Source organism: Gambusia affinis, linkage group LG19 (assembly GCF_019740435.1).
Source record: "Gambusia affinis linkage group LG19, SWU_Gaff_1.0, whole genome shotgun sequence".
Lineage (NCBI taxonomy): Eukaryota > Metazoa > Chordata > Actinopteri > Cyprinodontiformes > Poeciliidae > Gambusia > Gambusia affinis.
In genome coordinates this window covers 13,338,169-13,359,521 of record NC_057886.1, presented here as the reverse complement: position 1 = coordinate 13,359,521, position 21,353 = coordinate 13,338,169, and the positions used below count along the sequence as shown (strand labels likewise).

The following is a 21,353-nucleotide window of genomic DNA, read 5'->3' as shown; positions in this document are numbered from 1 at the left end:
TGTGGACGTCATGTTCCTGTTAGTTGCACCATGCTGCAGCCATTAATGTTTCATAGGCTCACACTTTTGACGGGCTCCTCTGAAAGCTTCTCTAACATCTGTAATTTATGATTCGCATGAAGTGCTGTTTGAGTGAATCTATTCTGAGGGTATATTCGCAGTCGTGTACATTGGAAGACAAGAAGCATTAAGTGGGTAACACCAAGTGTGTTGCTCCTAAGTGGAGGATTTTGTATTTGAAGATGTCCTTATCTTAGAGGGTGTCTGCAGCAGTTCGGGGAGTGAAACTTACCTTAAAGTGGAGCTTTCTGTGAACACTTTGCTGAGAGAGATATGTAGGCAAAGTGGAGGTAGGTCTTGTTAAAGTGTCTTTCTGAACAGTTCTTCATATCACAGTAATCTGGCGTATTCTAGATAACAAGAAGCACCATTTCATTATCTTCAGTCTGGCATCTCTGGCCCCAGTAGGTCTAACCTGAACATTTTTCTCTTAACAAATTCAGCATTATTACTAAAGCAATCAAGCTGAGACAATCCCCCAAAGTCCTCACTGTGCTGTGATCACCACATTCCTTTCTGGGTCACTAAATATTCATGAAGCCTCTAAGCACATTTTGGGTTGTTTTTAGCAACAACAACAAGGAGCTTGTCTTGTGAGATTCCTTTCAGACTCCACTTACAGTTTAGCTTGCAGCTCAAATTCTTCCATGAATATGTATGGGTTCACCTTTGGATCTCTCGAAGAAGTATGAGCTCCACACGTCGACAAAGACTATCCCGGTCTAAGTTTCATCAGCAGTAAATACCTTTGGGTATTAGGAGGTCACTGCCAGAAACACTTAGGAATATTTTATAGGAAGTAGGATGATTGTAGGGGAAAACTTCTCAGTTCTTCCTTGGTATCAACCAATATGATTTGTGTTAGTATACTGGATGGAAGAATAAATGACATCTTATTTTTTGAGAAATATGAGCATGTAGAAATGAATAAAGCATAGTAAAGTGAATATTCAATATATTGTAAAAAAAAAATATATATATATATATTATTGATCTCAAATTGTAATATAGACATCTGCTGTACCTCTGACAGAGTTTATTATGGTTCCCTCAGGGTTCACTTCTTGGGATTCCTCTATTCACCATTTATGCTTTATTTTTGTTAGTTCAGCTAATACCTATACTCTCTTTTATAAAGTCCGTACAAAGCATTCCATTACCAACACTTCGACCTAACTCCTTGTGGCAAAAACAGCCCTGATGACAGTTTTATGCACTTCTTTGTCTTTTTTTTTATCTTATTGAATTCTGACAAATTACACTGGAAATAGTTGTTGCAAAGTGAAACAGTTGAAGTGTTTTGCATACTTTTGCAAGTCACTGAGATTTTAGTAACCTTCAGGGATTAGAAAGAGACTGGTGATGAGAGCAGAGGGGCTTAATCCACCAGCAGAATTATAATAGGGCAGACTTCTTCTGAAGGAGTCCAAGTGAGGTGGGGAAATGCAGATTTGATGGAAATTTGCAAGCACTATATGTAGGTGCATGAGAGCATGACAGGACAAAGACTTTTAGCCAGAAGCAAAATTTAACGTTGATATCTTGCTTGTTCTGAAACATTTATCTTACTTTTCTTTTTTTTCTTTTTTTTTGCTTTCTTTCTCAGAACAAAGTGCTGACCATTGATGGAGTCAAGGTGAAGCTGCAGGTACGTGATTCACCATCAAAATGTAAGTTTAGAGAAAATGAAAAGATATACAGATAAAAGCATCCAAAGATCAAAACAGCATTGCTCTTGCAATATGAAAAAGGTTAAAACATTATTGGACCCAAATTGTGAGCAATTTGGCTTGCCAGGTTTGGATCAAACAAATATGTAGCTGTTTAATGTTATTATCCATACTGGCATACAACACAGCCAGTTAAAAATGTTTGTGAGATATCAGATTTACTAGGTTCTATATATATATAAAATTTTATTGATTTAATATAAAGGAGGTAAACTACAGAGTGAAATAAAAAGGTATAACAGTGTTCTTCGATTGTGCAGAAATCTTTAGTGGCTTTAACTGTTTTGGAATCATATTTAACTCGGTTATTTTATTTTTGTGGTTTTGTCAAAATATGGATGGGAAAATATTGACAAAAATTTGGATTTAAATGTTCTCCATTAATGACTGTAACTTGTGGCAAAAGTAAAAAAAAAAAAAACATAAATTTGACTCAAACCAGAGAGATGGCCTTGCTACAACTCAGAAAATTATCAAACAGTTGCCTTTTAATAAAAAAGAATAATAGAAAGAAAGTCAAATAAAAGTGAAAGAGCTGTGATTTTTTAAACTTGGTTTGATTTTAAGTTATGATAACAAGAAGGCCAGGTTTCCTAATTTTGCAAGTTCTGAAGTCATTAATAACTGCTTAAAATAGTAATTTCTCTGTTTTTGTTAGACTCACAACTCAAAGCTTATCAGTGTTGTTATAAAATCCAGCTGGTTTCAGAAAACTGGCTCCAAAGCAAGATGGATGTAGGAGATGAATCAAATAAGCAATTACTGCGACTGGTATTTTTCTCAGGAGGCACAGATCAAAACAAAGCTTTGAAAAGACTGAACATAATTTTAGTGTAAACAAAACTGTGACTAAAACTTGAATTTAAAGTAGCTTTACTGTTGACAACTGATCATAATTTATTATGGGATACTATTAAGGATATCCCAATTATTTTGCACTTTCGTCCTATATATATTAATATTTACAAATATCAAGCCAATCATCCCTATCTATTTTTCTTTACTGCAAAATATGTTTTGGTGTAATTTCTTCAGCTTGAGTGAACTCAGACAAACATCTATAATGTGTCAACTTATTACCTACAGCATAGATAGCTTTTTAATTTGATTTTATCATCTGAAGACATACATATATCTACAGTCTTAATAAAATAAAGTGATTAATCCAACTGATTTTACTATGAGCAATTGCTGAAGTTGTAGGGTGACTCTTGCACTTTCTGTTTTGATATGACTTGTTGATAATTTGGCTCAAAACTATATAACTTCTTGAATTAGAGAAGAATTTTTTACTAGTCAAGAATTTTTTACTAGTCTACTTCAAAATGGAAAACTTTGCACATGCAGCTATCTATAGAAGTCTGAGACAAACATAAAGCGCAGCTGCCATTCAGTCTATCTTTAGTTGAAAGCATTGAAAAACACAGGCTGAAAGGGGAAACCCAGATGTATTAAATACAATTCCAGACAGCACATTGACAGCTTTTGGTACTAGCCAGGCACTCTGATACAGTCACTTAAAAATGCTTTGATCAGGAATCACATCCAAAACTCACAGTATTTCACCACAGATGAAAGCAAATCATGCTAACTTTTTAGTAAAAACAGTAAGGTAGGAATTTCATGCTCACACAGGATCATAAAGTAAATCATGTCATTGTTTTAACATCAACTCATAGGAAAAACTAAGATCTTGTTTTACTTTAATTGCTATTTTTTATCTTGTCTCCAGATCTGGGACACAGCTGGACAGGAGCGCTTCCGCAGTGTCACACATGCCTACTATCGGGATGCTCATGGTGAGAAATTCATATCCCTTTGCTGATTTACAGTTTCTGGGAAAAAAATACATCTTGTGATTATTAATAGTCTGTGAAACCATGGTTAACTCTTATGCTACAGTAAGTTTTTTGTGTATTTACCATTTGATAAATATCTCTCAAAATGCGGTATATTGATTCTGATACAAAAGTACAATAATTTGAGTTTCACAAGTTTGAGCTGACCTTTGGGTGTTTGGTTCTTCTTAATTTTTTTTTTTTTTATATAAAAAAGCACAATGACAACTTTCTTCCTTGTCAATTAATATGTGCTCAGACTGAAAACTAATATCCAAGGCTGCCTATTGGTTTCTACAATCTGTCATTTTCGAAATACTAATTCATATATTCTAACTTCAGTTATTTACCTTCAATCAAGGCCATGTATAATTGGCATGCATTGACTCTGTTTAACCAGATTTAAATTGGACTTCTGCCTAATTGTTAAAGTTAAGATTTGTGTCACGTTGACACTCTAAACAAACATTATTAAATTATTACACATGAAAGTAGGTAAGTGTTGTTTTGATTGAACTTTCAAAGGTTGCTCCCTTGCCATCAAAACCAAAATTTATGCCAGTTATTTTTCTAAGACATGTTGGCTTAGATGTGAGTTTTTACTTCCACTCTGCAGTGTTTATCAAGTATTGAGGTTTTATAACTCTGTTCAAAAAGGGAAGGACGGCATATTCAGGATTCAGGGACTCTTTGATGTTCTGTAATCAGTCATCACATGTTGCTCAGTGTTTGTCTGTGTGACTGGATGTTGGACACATCTTACAGGTTTTATCTTTATAATTTTGCAAATTCTTAGTTGTGGTTTTCAGTAATCTGTGATAAGCCTGTGAGAAGTCATTTTCAAATTATTATTAAACTCCAGCATGTTGTGCAAATGATAAACTAAAGCAGCTGAATGACTTTTTATCATGGTTGAATTTTATTATTCAAATTAATTTTCTCCTCCATCAAAACTATGGCTTAAAATGACTTAATTTGTCATTAATGTAAATATTCAAATTGTATTAGATTATTTTTGCTGCAAACAGGAGACATATGTTTAAAAACAGACATAAAGCATTTTACTTGCCTTGTTTTGTTCTCAGCATTTTGTATATTATATTATCTTTGTTGTTTTAAATTGATGTAGCCTCGCTCCTCAAATTGCAAAACAAACACAAAACCTATAAATTTTTTTTCCTCAAGTTATCTATTACTTTAACATTCTAGTAGGGCATGCAACAAACAACCTTTTATTTTCCCTGATCTGGTTCTGAACAGCAGCTCTCCCAAATAAGTATTATTATATGGTTTATGATCCATTTAATTTTCCTGTCCCCTGAGCTGCTAAATAATAAAGTGAGCTTAACCAGAACTTATTGGTAGTGCAAAAAAAGAAAACATTCGGTGAGAAGTTTGTCTGTCAAAGTGTTTTCAACCTAATCCTTTTTTGTGTCTTTCAGCTCTGCTCTTGCTGTACGATGTCACCAACAGATCATCTTTTGACAATATACAAGTTTGTAATTTGCTTTTCTTTTTAAATGTTCTTATTTGACTCCGAATAATTTTTGGTTGACTTGAACCCTTTTCTCTCATTACTTGAATACTTGCTGTTATGTTTTCAGTCAAATTGTACTCCAGATATCACATCTAATACTGTAAGCAGAATTCTGGTTGTGTTTTCTGGGGAAAGAGACACAATAAGATAGAAAGATTTAGAGTATGGAGACTGAATGTGACCCTGCAAGATTGGTTCAGATTTTAGTCTCTCTATGATAGACTAAAATAGTCCAGAAGAACATTTCCTCACTGGACTGCATTGCCTGCTGAAGGAGAAATATAACTTGTAAGCTGAATGTGAAAATTCAGCAATCCCAGGCAGTTACATGTATCACTCTTCAGGCAAGAAGAATCTGTAGAAAATTAATGCTTTTAATCTGACCTCTCTTTCCTCTAGACTTTACATTATGCTGTACCTCTTAATATATTTCCTGCCGTTGTGTGCCTTTCAAGCAATTTGGTTAACCTCTACACTATGAGTCCCTGCCTGGAGACGTATCTTCTGAATTTGATTAAACTTAAGAATTATTGTTCAGTGAGCTGGCCCACTTCCAAGGCCATATTAAATTCTCACTTATATATTAAATATGACTACTCCTAAAATGTCCAAGTACTGAGTTTTATTGTAACCACGACAACTCTACACAGAAAGCTGCCAGCTGAGTCCAGGTGGGACTGAAACACAACAACAGTTTACTAACAACATAGAATTATTTTATCATATCATTAACATTATTGTTTGCACACTATATTCAATAGAGGGGGGGAAATACATGCTACAATACAGGCCAACACAATCCAACATGTTGAATATCCCTGATTTCAGGACAGCGAGGTCCAGACGGCCTTTGGATTGGACCACACCATTCTTAACACACCACCACATATGGCAGGAATAAGATTGACAAAAAATGGCATATAAATCTTGCCATATGAACTAGCCATAAGTGAGAGCAACGTTAAGGAGAAGCAGAGGGGGTCGCCTCCTCGTTCATGATTCATTTAAGTATAACCAAGCATTCTCAGGTTAATTTGACTCTTTAGTGGGCCCTGTTTAAACCAAGCTTGTAGATAACTAAAAATGCAAAAGAAAAATCGAGGGGTGTGAATACTTTGGGAAGCCACTGCACTGTCCATCCATCCATCCATCCATCTTCTTCTGCTTATCCGGGGTCGGGTCGCGGGGGTAACAGCTTCAGAAGGGAGGCCCAGACTTCTCTCTCCCCTGCCACTTGTTCCAGCTACTCCGGAGGAATCCCAACGCGTTCGCAGGCCAGCAGATATAAAATCCATAAAATGCAACTTTACCTTTTATGCTTTGGCTGAGCCCTGACCACAAAAGCTCTGAACGAGGTTGCACAATAATATTTGGAAAGAGTAGAATCCCATTGGAAAACTGTAACACAGCTGGTTGATCATTTGTGTTCACACAGTTTAAGCTTTGGATTTTTCTGTTTGTATTGACAAAATGATTGGACCGGGCAGGAAACAAGAAATGTCAGCTTCATGCTGGGGGGATTTAAGGAGATGAATGTGCAGTCAGACTGAATGCCCTCTGAAGGTTTAAAGCAAAAAATACCAACCTCCCTACAGCAAAACAACGATAATAAAATAAAAAACATTGTTTTTCTTCTATTTCAGATCAATAAAAACAGCTATTACATAGGAACACAGGCCGAAAAGAAACACTTCACCATCTTTTGAAAACAAAGCATGTCACAATTCAACACTTGTAAACATTAAGTATCAGTTGAAGCTTTTAAAATTGCTGCCTTTCTAAGCCACCATTTCCCATGTTATGTTCGCTCCATGCACTGTCTGCTGCCAAAAAGGTTCAAGTTGTTCCAGCCTATATATCTGCAGTTTCTGTTTGCGAAGTAAGTGTATCTTACAGCTTGAAGAGAGGCAATTTTCAGCTGCTGTATTTGACATTGTACACAAAAATTGCTCTTTCAGGGGACCAACAGGCTCTAATGGAAGAAGAGCCTTTTTGATACTAGACTGTAGAGAAATGTGATGTTCCTTTATGCTTTGAGTGATCCCTGAAGCAGGCAAGATGCTTTTCAAGTTCAGATGTGAGCAAAGAGCAAAACAAAAGTCTGAGCACAGACTGCCGGGAAGAAGAATTTGTTTGGCAGTTACACAGGGGAGGATGAGTAACTGTCAGCAATCTGACACACTGTCTCCTACCCTTTTTATGGTGAGGCGGTGGAGCTACAGAAAGTCTTATGTACTTTTTTATGGATACAGCACACAGGATTCCAGGCTTTGGTTTCCAGTAGGATCCCATCTATCCGAAATACCTCAAGTTTCACAACTGTGAATGTGTACTCAGACATAAGTCTATCATGACAGCAAAATCAATCAATCAAGCAATCAATCAAATTTTATTTGTATAGCACATTTCAGCAGCAAGGCATTTCAAAGTGCTTTACATCAAATCAAACACAAAAACACAATGCAACATAGAATCAACAATCAAAATGTCCATCTTAGCTCATCTCCTTTAACCCTTGTTAATTAGTGTTGCTCATTTAAACCATCAGAACTATGTTGTTCATCTGAGGTACAGCACATTACGTCCTAAAAGGTGAGAAGCCTGTGAGCACAATTGGCTGATTATAACCTTAAAGATTGCTGCCTAAAGATTCTGTTGTGTAAAACATTCACAGTTGATTTTACTATCTATCCATTTTCTGCTGCATATCTGGAACCTGGTCACATCACAAAACATGAGAGCAAATTATCAAATTGCCTGCTTTGCCAGATAGTTACTGCTTTCAATTCATCCTTTGGTGGAGGAGACATTACTATGTTTCCTGCAAGCCTTCCTCTCAATGGGATTCCTCTATTGAAGATATATAATTGTGATAAAAGCATCAGTTGCAGTAGCTCCAGGTAATTCTGTCTCTTTTTACCTTAGGGTAAAGAAAAGGTCAGTTTTTTTCCAACCTTTTTTCTTCAGTCCATTAATAATATTGTCTGGACTAAGACATTAATTAAGTGGAAATTTTCAGACTGTAGTAATTATGATTTTAGATTCAACCATTGTCCTCATCACCACAAGTAGTATTCATCATGGGTTGGAAATTGTCAAACTCTACCTCAAAAGAAGTTAGGTTGAAGTCCTTGCTCAGCTTTATCTGATTCTCATTATTTTTCTTCTAAAACTGAGCAGTATTCCCCAAAGAAAAAGTCTGGCGCAAGAGATGAAATTGCTTTAAATAAAATAAAAAAAAATAATCTGCTTTCTAATGCCAACTATCTCCTCAAATTTGGGAAATAGCCATAATCAACAATCTTGTGTTGATTGTTGCTGCCTTGATTGGCAATATTGACCCAAATACACGAAAAGAAAGCGTCGCAGAAATTTTTTTATTTTTTTATTTTTTGATTTATTGTATTATTTAAAAGTTAATCTATTTGAAAATCCTGTAGTGGTATTATTGATGCAGAATTGTTAGTGGAAAAGAAAATACCACTAGTTCACAACTTTAAGAATGTCTCCAAAGTGTTCGGTTTAAAAGCCCAAACTTCAAAACCTGATGTGTGAACCTACTGAGATTGTTGCACATCATTATTTTAAAAGGTTTTTTTAGTCTCTCATTGAATCTGAGCATTCTTAGGAAGCACAGAATGACATCTTTCCTCCCCTCTTCTACAATCATCTGCTGCACATTTATTCAGTGTCTATTAGTGAAATAAGAAATTCTGGCTACAAGCCCCAGATGCCTGCTGGCATGCTGCTGTCTAACGAGCATTAACTCAGGTTATTGAACACTAATGGTGATAAATATCGCTCTGAGGGAAAGATATAAATCAGATGGAAATAAAGACATTTTTTTCTACCCTCAGATCTGTTCATTTTTCTATTCTGTCACTGTCTTCTTAGTGAGGCAGAGTTAGAAAACCATAGCATTCCCGTTATTGAAACTGTTCATCATTTTTAGAGAGAGAGGCTTAAAATATAAAGCATGAAAGGCTCAGTCAAAACAATTTAACTATATATTCAGTCAGTTTCCTTAAATAACATTGCTCTGTTTTAGGAAGTTTGAAAATAAAATTTGCAGATTGTTTTATTTTAGCTATAGATTGCAACTCAGTCCTTCATACAAAATATAGGGGTAATTTTACTTTACTTCACAAAAATCTATGCAGGCTGCCATTGCAAGTAATCTGTCTCTTAGTCTCCTAAAACTCAACCTGGCTCTTGTGGTGTGATTTAGAAGTTTGGTGATTCTGTTCTCATTAACATGTTAAGAGGAGGCCTATAGTACTGCTTCTGCTGCTGTTATTGTGGTTGCCAAAAGATACACACAGTTAACTGAGATAAAACTTTTAAACTTTATGAAATAGCATAAAAGACAAAACATTTGTTGAAGATTAGTTTTAACCTACCCTTGCTTTTATTTAGGTGACCTTGTATGTCCTTCCAGATAATTTATTCCATTTTACATATGTATTAACATACACACCTGCAGCTGTGCTTTTTTTCATGTAAATAGGAAAGGTGCTCAGTGACATGCATGCATATGGTTTCATACATCTGAATTTTTTTGTGCTCTGCACTTTTAAAAATTTCTCCCTATGCTAATTTTTAGTATGAAAGCTGCACACTCTTTAATTCATGTTTCCCTAGATCACAGTTCAGAAGATCACCTTTGGGATGTGTTGCAGTTTTCTTTGAGGTTACTGTGTCACATCAATACAAATCAACATATAAGAGGAATGACTCCCCAAGGAAAATGGGGTCCAATCCAGTAGGTGTATCCGATAAAATGACCAGTTAGTGAATAGATTGTGAAGGCGATGACAATATACTTTTTTTTGTTTGTTTTTGAAGGGTTGTGGTTCAAAATGTTTTTGAATGGGGTTGACATTTGAAAAGAAATACCTACCTTTTGTTTATTTCGTCCTCTCTCAAAATTTGGTGTCTTTACCCATAAAAAAATAAATAAATACATAGATACTGCAGCATTTTTCAGGTCAGGAGCATCAACCATTATTGCAAGCAGACCTTTATAAAAATTTGAAGAACAAAATACAACTCTGATTGGCCTTTCTGTGCATTTGTCTGTGCATTTCATGTATATTGTCCATATTGTTCACATAATTGATCAGCTGCATCGACCAATACACACAATAAAGAAATATTGAGCCATGCATTATAAACAAGCATTATGAGTGACAGCATATTTTTTTCATACCTATCTCCTGAAAAAAAAGCCTGTTAATGGCTTGTTTTCTGTACTATCAGATTCTGAACCAAAAGATGTAGACCTTTTATCTGTTTATGTTCAAAATCAGTCAGTCCTGTCCAAATGAACAGGCTGCCAAAAACAAAACCTCACTGATTGCATATTGACTTGCTCCAACCCAAATTAGAAAGCCCACTTTGTAGGCCTGTAAATATATCATAATGTTCCGTATCGAACACCAAAGCCTTTACACTGACTGCTAAATGAGCTGTTCTTGCTTGCAAATCTTGGTGTGAGATTGCACGTGCTGATGTTACAATGCTTCATGCGTACGAGTCTGTGTTGTGGAAATACAATGAAAGCCTTGAGGGAGATGAAACATTCGGCTGCTTGTTTTCATTCATCTCTCTGTCTGTCCCCAGGGCATGTTCTGGCTTCAAATGAAATGGCCGCCTGCCTACCACATCGCTGCTAGTTAAATGTCATGGCACCAGCACACCAGATGGTGATGAGAGAGTGTGTCTGTAAATAATGCAGTGATATAAAGTCAAATAGCAATTATTTATAATAAGAGGATGTGCCGGCATTTGAAGAGTGACTCATTCTAGGTTTGCAAGTGTGCTTTAAAGCAACTTAAGAGTTTTTCCACACTGTCAGGTTCAGTATAAGTGGATTAAGCCATGATATACACTAGTCTTTGCAATGATTCCAGTACTGTATTGCTGCACTGCATGAAACATGGATTGGTGCTACAGCTCCAGTCTATGAGCAGACATGTAGGCATCAGCCAGTGCAGTGTTGCTGTGGATACGTCTTTCAGGTAAAACAGACCTGCAGTGCTCAGGCCACCGTTCTCTATGGATTTTCCAATTTACTATGAATGTAGGGAGCACTATGACAAAACAGATGAGGCGATTACTGTATGTGCAGACAAACAATGCCAGATGGATTTTACAGCTGCTTGCTGTTTGTTGAGGTGGAGTCAATCCCAGCAGAAATAGGATAACAGCAGTTCCTCTATTATATGAATCGGTTAAAGGTTCCCATTTAAAAAGACTAAAGTGTTTAGAAAAATCTCTTTATGTTGCAAAGATAGCATCACAACGTCCTCATAGAGTTGCTTTTGTTATATACTTATATATATTTATTTGCTAGATGGACTATTCAAAGTTTAAACTATATACATATATATATAAATCAAGACAATCCATTTACCGGTATATAATTTGGATCTTGTTACGGTAACTTAAAAAGAATCTTGCCTACCTCACCTGAATGGATGTCTTGTGAACAGAGATTTTCTGTTCACAAAAAGTGCAACAGAGCGCCTCAAATACAATATCATGACTAACAGAAAATAGCCTTGAGGTAAAACTCCTTTTAAAAAGAGGTTGAAGAAACAACGACAGAGATTTATATATGAAAATTATGTTGTGTTTCTGAAAAGCATATTTTGTATGTAATTGCACATTTTAAGCTGTTTTTAAATTGTATTCATGCTAAGGTTTTTCCTAATGACTTGAGCCATTTTTTCATTGCAGTGAAGAAATTTTTACAATCCTTTTGCAACCAGTCTCCACTTTACTGGCACTTGACTCTTAGCACCCACTTCATCATAGGCTTCATGTTATATTGAAAACCTTCAATTATTCAGCTTCGTTTTTATGAATTCATCATTTTGAGAGACAGCCTTATATGGTTAGACATCCAGTGTTAATAGTGGGCAATCTTTAAGTCAGTTTGTTTCTGATAGATTAGTTAATTTATGCATCTGCATTTTTATACACTCTTCCTCCTTGTCAAAATAGCAAGAGGATCAAAAAGACCAAAATGATAATGAGCATATATCAATGTGGTGCTTCATAAAGCAGAGACTTACGTCACCAAGTCCTGTCTCATTTCCCTCTGTACAAACACTAAGTGTTTTTAGATGTGCTAAGATAAACTTGAAGGCACTTTTACTTAATGTCCTTAATTTGCTTAATGAGATGAACAGCCCAGTAGTCTCCCTTAATTCTGTTGTTTTGTTATTTGCCTTAATGGCTAACAGGCTGTTTACCTGGACTTCTTTCTATGCAAAAAGTTGTTTTCCAGTTAACATTTTGAATTAACAGAAAATGATAATGAGCCAAAGTGACATGACAAAAAGCTGAAATTTGTTGTTTTTTCTTTTATTTTGATATTTATTGTTTTTATCTTTATTCTGAATTTATATAAATGCTATCCACTGATTTGGGTGCTTTATGATTGACAACTGTATATGTCTTCATCATTGTTCTCTTCATAGTGAGTGTGACTGATGAGCTTCTCACAGCTCATCAGTTTATAAGAATGTTTTATATTCATTCGTAACAAATCTCCTGCTCTTTCGCAAAGAAATAAAGTGCTTTCATTATATTTATATTTATTATTCTTATTCTTATTATTATTATTATTATTATTCTTATTATTATTATTATTATTATTATTATTATTATTATTATTATTATTATTATTATTATTATTATTATTATTATACAAAGGTTTTACTACAGAAGCACTCCTTGCTTTATTTCTGTTACTTGCAAAAGATGTTGATTAAAACAGTTTCAATATTCTTTTAAAAAACTGCAGGTTTGCCTGTTTCTCTGTCAGTGTGCCAGTGTTTCTCTCTATGTGTCAGTGACACGGTGTCATTGTGTTTTGCTCAGTTGCTTAAAGCTCCTCTCAGGGGAGAAGCCCTACTTTCACCCTCCGCTCCTCTGGGTCGCTCAGTCTGACTCAGCCTGTTGTCGGGAGCAGACCTCTGCCTTCTGTCTCTCTGTGTAACCCTCTGATCAAAGCTGGGCAAGAATAGCATTGTCAACCTGTAGCAAATCTGCTTAGACAAGAGAGCAACAGAGGGAAAGTTGCAAATTGAGGGAAAACTCCAAGCCTACTTGAGAAGATTTAGGGTTTGTTAATGTAGTCAAAGCAAGAGCTGGGATTTTCAGCATAGAGAATGATCATGTGTGCTTGCATTAGGCTTATTAGTTTTTATAGCTCAAAATACATCGGGGAATTCAAGGCCAAGGCATTCAAAGCATTTGATGACGCTAATTTGTCATGGTTTAAATGTGACAGCAGCATTGTTGAACCAGGTCTTGTGGTTAAAACTATCCCAGTTTAAGAAAATTTCATTTTCTTTTTTGTGTATATTTCTTTTTACAAAAGAGACAAAAAAAACCTCTTGTATTATTAGATTATTTTCATCTCCAACTGCATATCAGTTTGTATATAATTTGAAAAAGTTAGGTCTTTTTAGAATAAGTGAGCTGAAAGAACAAAATAATTCATTTGTCTTCTAAGTGACAACAAAAGAAAAACTAAAACATCAACATCAGAGCAGTCTCTGCAACCCGTACAGTGACAGCTTGTCTTGTTAATGTCAGAGCTGCCAGCCGCCTCTAAAATGTTCCAGTCTTTTATTCTGTCTTCACTTGGTGTCTCCATCTTGTTACTCTTTAACATCCTTTCTGACACGTAGCATCAAGCTTCCTGACTTTGTCATAGTCTCTTCGTCAGGTTTCACTGTTTTGGTAATGTAACTTTATGAAAGCAGAATTTGATTCAGACTTCAGCTGAAGTGCAAGCTTGACTGATTGGGTCATGTGTAGCCTATTTCTCACATCCCTCAAGTATATAGCTTACAGGTGAGCCTGTATAAAAACAGGTAACAGTTCTTTCTCAGGGTTGTAGAGAGACTTAACTTTTCTTGTGTAGAGTGGAAGTCTTATAAGGAAGCACCTCAAACACGCTGCTTCCATATGTGACATTATGAAAACATCTAAAGAATTCAGCAAAAATATCAGGAAAAAAAACCGTGGACCTCCTTCAGTTTTGTTCGTCCTTGAGAAGAACATACAGAATGAGACTAGCAGCAGAACTGGCAGTATGTATTTGCTCTTAGGAAACATTGCAGTGTTGTAATTATAAAGAGTTCTTTCAACATTCCTATTCATTAACAAATTCTAATTTATGGTTATTTTTACCTTAAAGTAACTATAGATACAGTTTTGACATCTGTTGTTCTTGCTGTCTGTATTCTTTTGGACTTGACTTCCTAGTTTATTCAACTCTTTCTAGACTCAGTACCAAATTCAGAGAAGTTTTAAATTGTGTTGACTTGTTATCCTGACTCTCAGAGTGTTAGATCGTTTTTATTGGTTCTTACAAACAAAGCAAGCTGAATTTAGATGGTAATACTCTTTTGAAACTTTAATGCAAGTCAAATAAGGAGGAGAAGCAATTTATAACCTCCTGACTCCATGCAGTTTATTGGCATTTGGTTCCCAGAGCATTTGGCCAAAGATCTTGGCAATAACCTTGAAACTCAACAAACAGCCCTTTTCTTCTTGCAGTGACCACAGAGGATATTAGACAAGTCCATTTTTTCCTGTATAATGATTAGTTATATTAGGTTTTGAAAAGTTTTGGCATAATGGTTTGAAAGGGAGGTAGTAGACATATACACTAACAATAAGCAGGCCAATCTAGTGTTACTTATGATTACCCAGCCAGAAGCATAAAATACAGTCCCATTATGACCTTGGTAAACAAACTTAACATTACACAACCTCAAAAACCTAATCTTCAAGTAATTAATGGCTATGAGGCCCTCTAAGGAATATTATGTGTAATTTGTAACCATCAGGTTTGTTCTCTTGTTGCTCGTTGTGATTTAAATGCAAAACCAAAGTCATTTTCACAACATTATCTCAACTTTGCTGTAATAACAGGTTGATGAAAGATATAATCCTTTCCTCAGTCTATTTCTGCACCCTAGTGTCATTAGCTTAGGGATCCATTTGTCTATATATTTCAGTATTGAGTATTTCAATGTGTTTTTGTTTTTTTAAAAACATCCAGATTAGGTTAATTCTTAATTCTGGACTGTCTCCAGCAATCGTTCCCTGAACAACACTAGTGTGTAATCTAGTTTCCCTCTGATGATTCCTGGATGTGACGACTTCTTTCTTGCATTTGAGACATAAAGGTTTGCAATGAAAGTTTTCATAAACCTTAATGTGGAAGTAAATATGTGCCATCGGGATTTTAATTAAAAATGCTTCTGAAATTTGAATGTTGTATATTTGTTTGTACTTTTTCAGTAAGTACATTTTAACACTGAAAAAGTAAGTACAAACATACAATTTCAGAGACATTTTGAATTCAAATCCTGATGCACATACTTACTTCCATACTTAACCACTCACCTTTTGTCATGTCACAACCACAGAGATGAAGGTATTTTACTGTTTTTTTATATACATGGTGGACCAACTCAAAGTAGTGTACAACTATAAAATAAAACTTACACATTTTTGTCCATGTCTTTTGAAAATGTACAAAGTGCTTTTGTATTTTGTCTCCCTTGTTGCAGCTTTGCTGAACCGCCTTTCACTATACTTGTAGCTGTAAGTCCTTTGGGGGTGTATTTTACAGCTTCACATATCTAGAGTCTAAAATTCTTGTTTCAGAGATGTTCAGTTAGATTTATTTCTGCACTTTGACTGAGCAAATTGAAAACCTTAACCTGCTTTGATCTAAGCTCTTCCAGTGGAGCTCCAGCTAGACTGGGCTCCGTGATTTACAACATCTAACAGGTTTCCCTCCAGTGTTGCTGTTACAGGTGCTTATAAAGAGGAGGTGCTTGTAATTTATTAAAGACTCTTCCACCAAGGAATAACTGTGCATAGCATGAATTGTATCTCAGAATATTTACTTGAAAAGGCATTTGGCATCTTATAGCTTCTGATTTGCTATAAAGATGGAAGAAAATCACTTGACAGGCCATAACAGTTAACTCTTTACCAACACTGACAGAACATTTGCAACATTTGTAGCAAGTAGGTAATGCATAACTTCACAAAATGACTTTCATTAGGATTTACCGAAACTAATGTTTACAGATGTACTCATCTGATTGCATCTCTTTTCCGTGAAATGAGCGCAGCGAGAAGAGTTAATTCTCTTGAATGGAAGTGACAAGTGGCCTCATCTGGAATCCCTGATTGTATCTGTGAAATGACCCATGAGGGAGCATGCTATAAATAGCCAAATGATATAATTACCAGCCATTATTTATCAAGAGCATCCAAGCATATGAAGAGAATAACCAAGGCAAGCTGCCCAGCCTTACTCATACAGGTCAAGTGCTCTTGTTGTGAAAAAATTATACTGCAGGGTTTGGTGACAGATGTCATCATCCATGATTCACTTCAAACCAAATCAAATGTTAAATGTTTCTTTCTGATATTTCCAAAAACCCCAACAGAATATTGAAGAAACATTAATTATGTAAATTGGAATTAGATTCAGGTCTACGCCCTGCCAAGTGATCTTTGGACTCACTCCCACTTAGCCCACAAAGGAGCAGCTCACTGCATACAAACCACAGACTCTCCATCAGGAATACATTACTTCAATAGCCATCAAATCCATTATAACGCTTCATTGATTTAAAGGAAATGCAGCGAATTAGAGAATCGATCAAAGAGCTAATGCTGTACATGTAAAGAGCAATTATAGGATTTTTGTAAAGGCTTTCTAAAAAATGAAACAAAACAAGTAGCTGGAAGCTGGTTGCCCATTTTGAATCAGAGAATTTCATTTTAAAAATTATTATTCACTATTATATACCGTCTTTACTTGTTGATTCATTATCCTGCCAAAGAAGCAGTAGTCTCTCTCTATTTTTTTTTTCTGTATCAATTTTATTAAATTTAATAGGCTGTTCTTGTCGAGTCAGGTTTATATGTATTGTGTTGTTTTTTTTTTGTTGTTGTTGTTTTTTTATGTTTTGTTTAAGGTGGGACATTTTTTGTAACAGGTATTTATTATATGTTTTGGTTTCTTGTTTCTATTGTGTTTGCCAGGCATGGCTGACTGAGATCCATGAATATGCCCAACAAGACGTGGTGCTCATGCTGCTTGGAAATAAGGCAAGTGGTCAAACAAAGTAAAAAGAAAAAAAAAAGTTATTTTTTATGCCCTGTTTAATTATGAAAGTATTTTAATGTCCATATATCCACACATTTGGGAGTCAATTCAAGTTTTCCAAATTTGTTTCTTATTTCCAACTATCATAATTATTGGTGGTCTTTTGAATGGATTGGTTCATCCAACTTTTTGAATGTCATCTTTTTTGTTGGCAAGAACCCAAAGGCAGAGCAAAGCCTCTGTTGAAGAAGACTTTTTTTTTAAATTACAGACTTGCAGAGCATGATGTGCAATGAAAACTGATTCAGGTTTGTGACACTGAAGGTCTTTTAGGCTTCATGATGATACTTTCAGTGCAGAGAAAATGTTTGTAAAGCAGACGGTGTACAGTTTAAATATTTTGTCTTAGTGGGGGGAAAAAATCTAAATTATCCTAAAACATCTAGAGTGTGCTAAATTTGACTGACTGATATTCAGAGCACATGTTGTTAGTGCACAAAATAATACTTTTTCAGTAAAGTATATTCTATTGTATCAGTTAGAAATAGAAACATTTGCATCACTTCCTTCTTGCAACAAAATACCTAAAGAACTTATTAAAATACTTCAATAAAAAGTTGTTCTTTACTTACACAAAGATGGTTTCTTTTGGGCTTGGTCAGTGCCAAGAAAGCTATATTAACAAACAGAAATGACTATTAGTTAAAATGTTGAAGGTCCTGGACTTAAACTATAAAAATAAATGCCCCTGAGATGAAAGACAAGTTTAAAGGAATGTTTTAAAAGACTGAAAAATATATTTCAAGACAACTTTACTACAGAACCAAAAATTATTTCATCCATTCAGCAAGTCAGAGAAAAATATCACCCTTACAATCTTCACAGTCTTTATCAACCATCATTTTGGTTGACAATAGTGTACATGAGCTTTGGAGTAAATAGGACCATATATCAAATTTATGGTTTATGTATTCTGACATACTCTTCATCCAATCTAAATGTATACATGAAACTTTTTGTCACCTTAGGCTGATGCCACTCATAACCGGGTGGTAAAGAGAGAAGATGGTGAGAAGCTTGCTAAGGTAAAGACCTGCAAAATGTGTAGGAATTTGTTTAGATGAGGTTGTAAAGCTGCAGAGATTATAAACTCTAGTACAAGCTCTGTCACAACAACACTGAGCAAAATAAAGACTGATAAACCTTCAATGCTTTGACTCTGCAGGAGTTTGGTGTTCCTTTTATGGAGACCAGCGCCAGGTCAGGACTGAATGTAGAGCTGGCTTTCACTGCTGTGGCCAAGTGAGTATCTTTTTTTTCCATGGGTGTTGGAGATATGATCTCTGAGAGGACAGGAGACAGCAATTTTTGTATAATCTTCCAAACTCATATAGATTTGTTAGCAATTGTTAAAACAAGAGGAAGACAACAGAGATGTTGCTTTAACAAACCTGTTTTCAGAAGAAATTGTGGATATTTGCCGTATACTTAGTCTCCTCACAGTTGAATATGCTGATTCACTACAGTTCACTGGATTATAAATTGTGGGAAACATTTTCAAGACTGGATGAAATTGATGTTCTGGCATACTCTTCATCCAATCTAAATGAGTTTTGGTTATTTTATGAAGAAGAATTGGCAAATTTCTATAAAAGTGTTAAGCTAGTAGAGACATCTCCCATAATATTTCCAATAATACGGAATAAGACAAATTGAATAGAAGAGCTACTACTTTGAAAGTAAAACAGAAGCTTTACTTTCTATGGTAGAAAGTAAAGCAGTGGTTTTACTTTCTGTTTTCATTTTTGTTTTTGTTTCACTTCAGGGAGCTGAAGCATAGGTCCATGAAGGATCCCAGTGAAAAGTTTAAGCTGCATGAGTACGTGAACAAGGAGATGAAGGGCGCTGGCTGCTGCAGGACCTAAATTGCTGAAAATGTGTGTCCATGTGCCGATTAACCGTCATTTTAATGTTGGAAATCATTTCTGGACTTATGAAGGATGATGAGTTGTCTCCATAGTTGTAAAATCTTCCTGACGTTAAGTTTCTCTTGTTTTAATCCTTTAACATTCTTCTACTCACCTAATTGTTTCTTTAGCTATGAATGGAGACCAAGGTTAAAATTGAACACATAAGACAGAACAGCTTAGTTAGATCCATGTTAAAAATTAACATTCTTACTTCTCAAGGCAGTTGTACAGTCTTAGACTAATTATTTTTGTTCAAATTAATTTATTCACAACAGGATTCCTTTTTCTTTTGCGAAGATGTTTAGTTGCAAGGCAGCTTATTTCCCACATGTCCTCATTATTTTTATCTATATTGGCAGCTTTTGTTAGAATGTTGTGGATTATTAAATCTAGTTGTGTTTTGATGTTTCTTCTGTACATGTTTCAGTGACCATAGGCGTCTTTTAGCAGGCTCCAGGGGGTCGGATTGACTTACCAGCACTATTTCAGAATATTTTGATGATTCATAGGTGAATATTTGGGGATATGCATCCTTTCATCTCACAGTAAAAGCAAACTGTTGTTGCTATTTTTGGTACAAAGTTACTGATGAGAAGAGTTTGAAAATTCCTCTGTGTAAAAATGTTTATCTTGCATTGTTAACTTCTATTTGTCATTATCTAATGTACTTTTTTTTTTATCTTAAGCCTAATTGAGGTAGCACCGTGGATAGTGGTTAGATCTGTTGCCTCACAGCAAGAGCATCTTGGACTCAAATTTTAGCTGACATCTTTCTTGTGGAGTTTGCATGTTCTCCCTGTGCATGCGTGGGTCCTCTCCAGGTACTACGGTATTCCTCCCACAGTCCAGAATCTTGCATGCCAGGTTGACTCAAATCACACAGAAAGTGAGTGTGTGAAAGATTGTTTGTCTGACTTTTCATAAGTGTTGGCTCTGTGATTTGACGATATCTTGTCCAGCGTGCAACCCAGCAGTCGCCTGCTGACCATTTGAGAAAGGCGCCTGCTGTGCCATAACAATGAAGTAGAGCAGAGATAGGAGATGAATGGATAAAACAATTAATGTTTAAATACTGCTATGTAAACTATAGGTGTTAAAATATGTCAAGAATGTTGGTTGTACATACCTATTTTTTCCATATTTGAATAATTAATAATAAACCTTAATAGTACCTTAAAGGCACTTACGGTGGTGTTATCTTACATGTTGTATTAGAAATAGGGATGTGCTGCTGATCCAAGTCCCTGCAGGAACTAAACCTCCATTACCTGTTGTTGGTCTACTGCCTGTGGTTTTGTCAGACATGCATGGAAACTCCCAAACAGCTCTGATTGTAAGGAAGAGAGACTTGTACAGAAATCAGCTGAAACAACTTCTCATTAAATTTGGTGACTTTAAAAGCAAAGCACCAAGTGTATATAGCATTTTCTACAAGTTTTGGAGTTCAAAGTGAAATATCTTTTAAGCCAAATTATCAACAAGTCAAATCAAAACAGAGCTGGCTTTAGATTAGAAACAACTTCATTACAAGATCATCAGATAGGACAAGTTGTCTTAACAATAATTAGAAATACAAACAATCACATCTTAGATCACATGTTGTTGGAAGGGTTTTTTTTAAGTGTGTTGAGGGTGCATGCTGATAATATCCTGCAAAGTGTCAAGATGAACCAAAACAGCTGTTGCTAAAAAAAAAAAAAAAAAATTCTAAGAAAATTTACGCTTTTGAAATAATCAGACTCCATATGTAAGATATAATACTAAATATTTCACATCAAAGTTGGAGACTACAAAATTCAGGATCAGTGTCATCCCTAATTAGAAGTCTATGTGAATGTTTGTTCTGTTGTGATATTTGTCGTATATAAAAACTGAGTAGACTGCTTCGTATTTTATTTTTCAGTGCTACAATATGAATAAATATAAGTATAATATACAATGCCATGATTTTCTTAAGAACATTTGAACTTGTTGTTTGTAGCTGTTAAAATAAAATCTATTCCTTGAAAAAGACAAAAAGGTGTATTTCTTAAACAAAACAAAAAAAAAAAAACATTT

The 21,353-nt window shown here is 35.3% G+C and overlaps 1 protein-coding gene across 2 annotated transcripts in view; it reads left to right on the top strand.

The window, feature by feature from the left end:
* LOC122821784 (ras-related protein Rab-26-like) overlaps positions 1-21,000 on the top strand; it is a 37,377-nt gene extending 16,377 nt beyond the window's left edge. For both annotated transcript variants that reach the window (XM_044099993.1, XM_044099992.1), the window contains 7 exons: positions 1,667-1,708; positions 3,523-3,589; positions 5,071-5,123; positions 17,262-17,327; positions 18,354-18,410; positions 18,551-18,627; positions 19,151-21,000. In XM_044099993.1, the coding sequence (XP_043955928.1) occupies positions 1,667-1,708; positions 3,523-3,589; positions 5,071-5,123; positions 17,262-17,327; positions 18,354-18,410; positions 18,551-18,627; positions 19,151-19,250 (462 nt within the window). In that variant the 3' untranslated portion in view covers positions 19,251-21,000. The remainder of the gene's footprint in view (positions 1-1,666; positions 1,709-3,522; positions 3,590-5,070; positions 5,124-17,261; positions 17,328-18,353; positions 18,411-18,550; positions 18,628-19,150) is intronic.
* Positions 21,001-21,353: the final 353 nt, after the last annotated feature.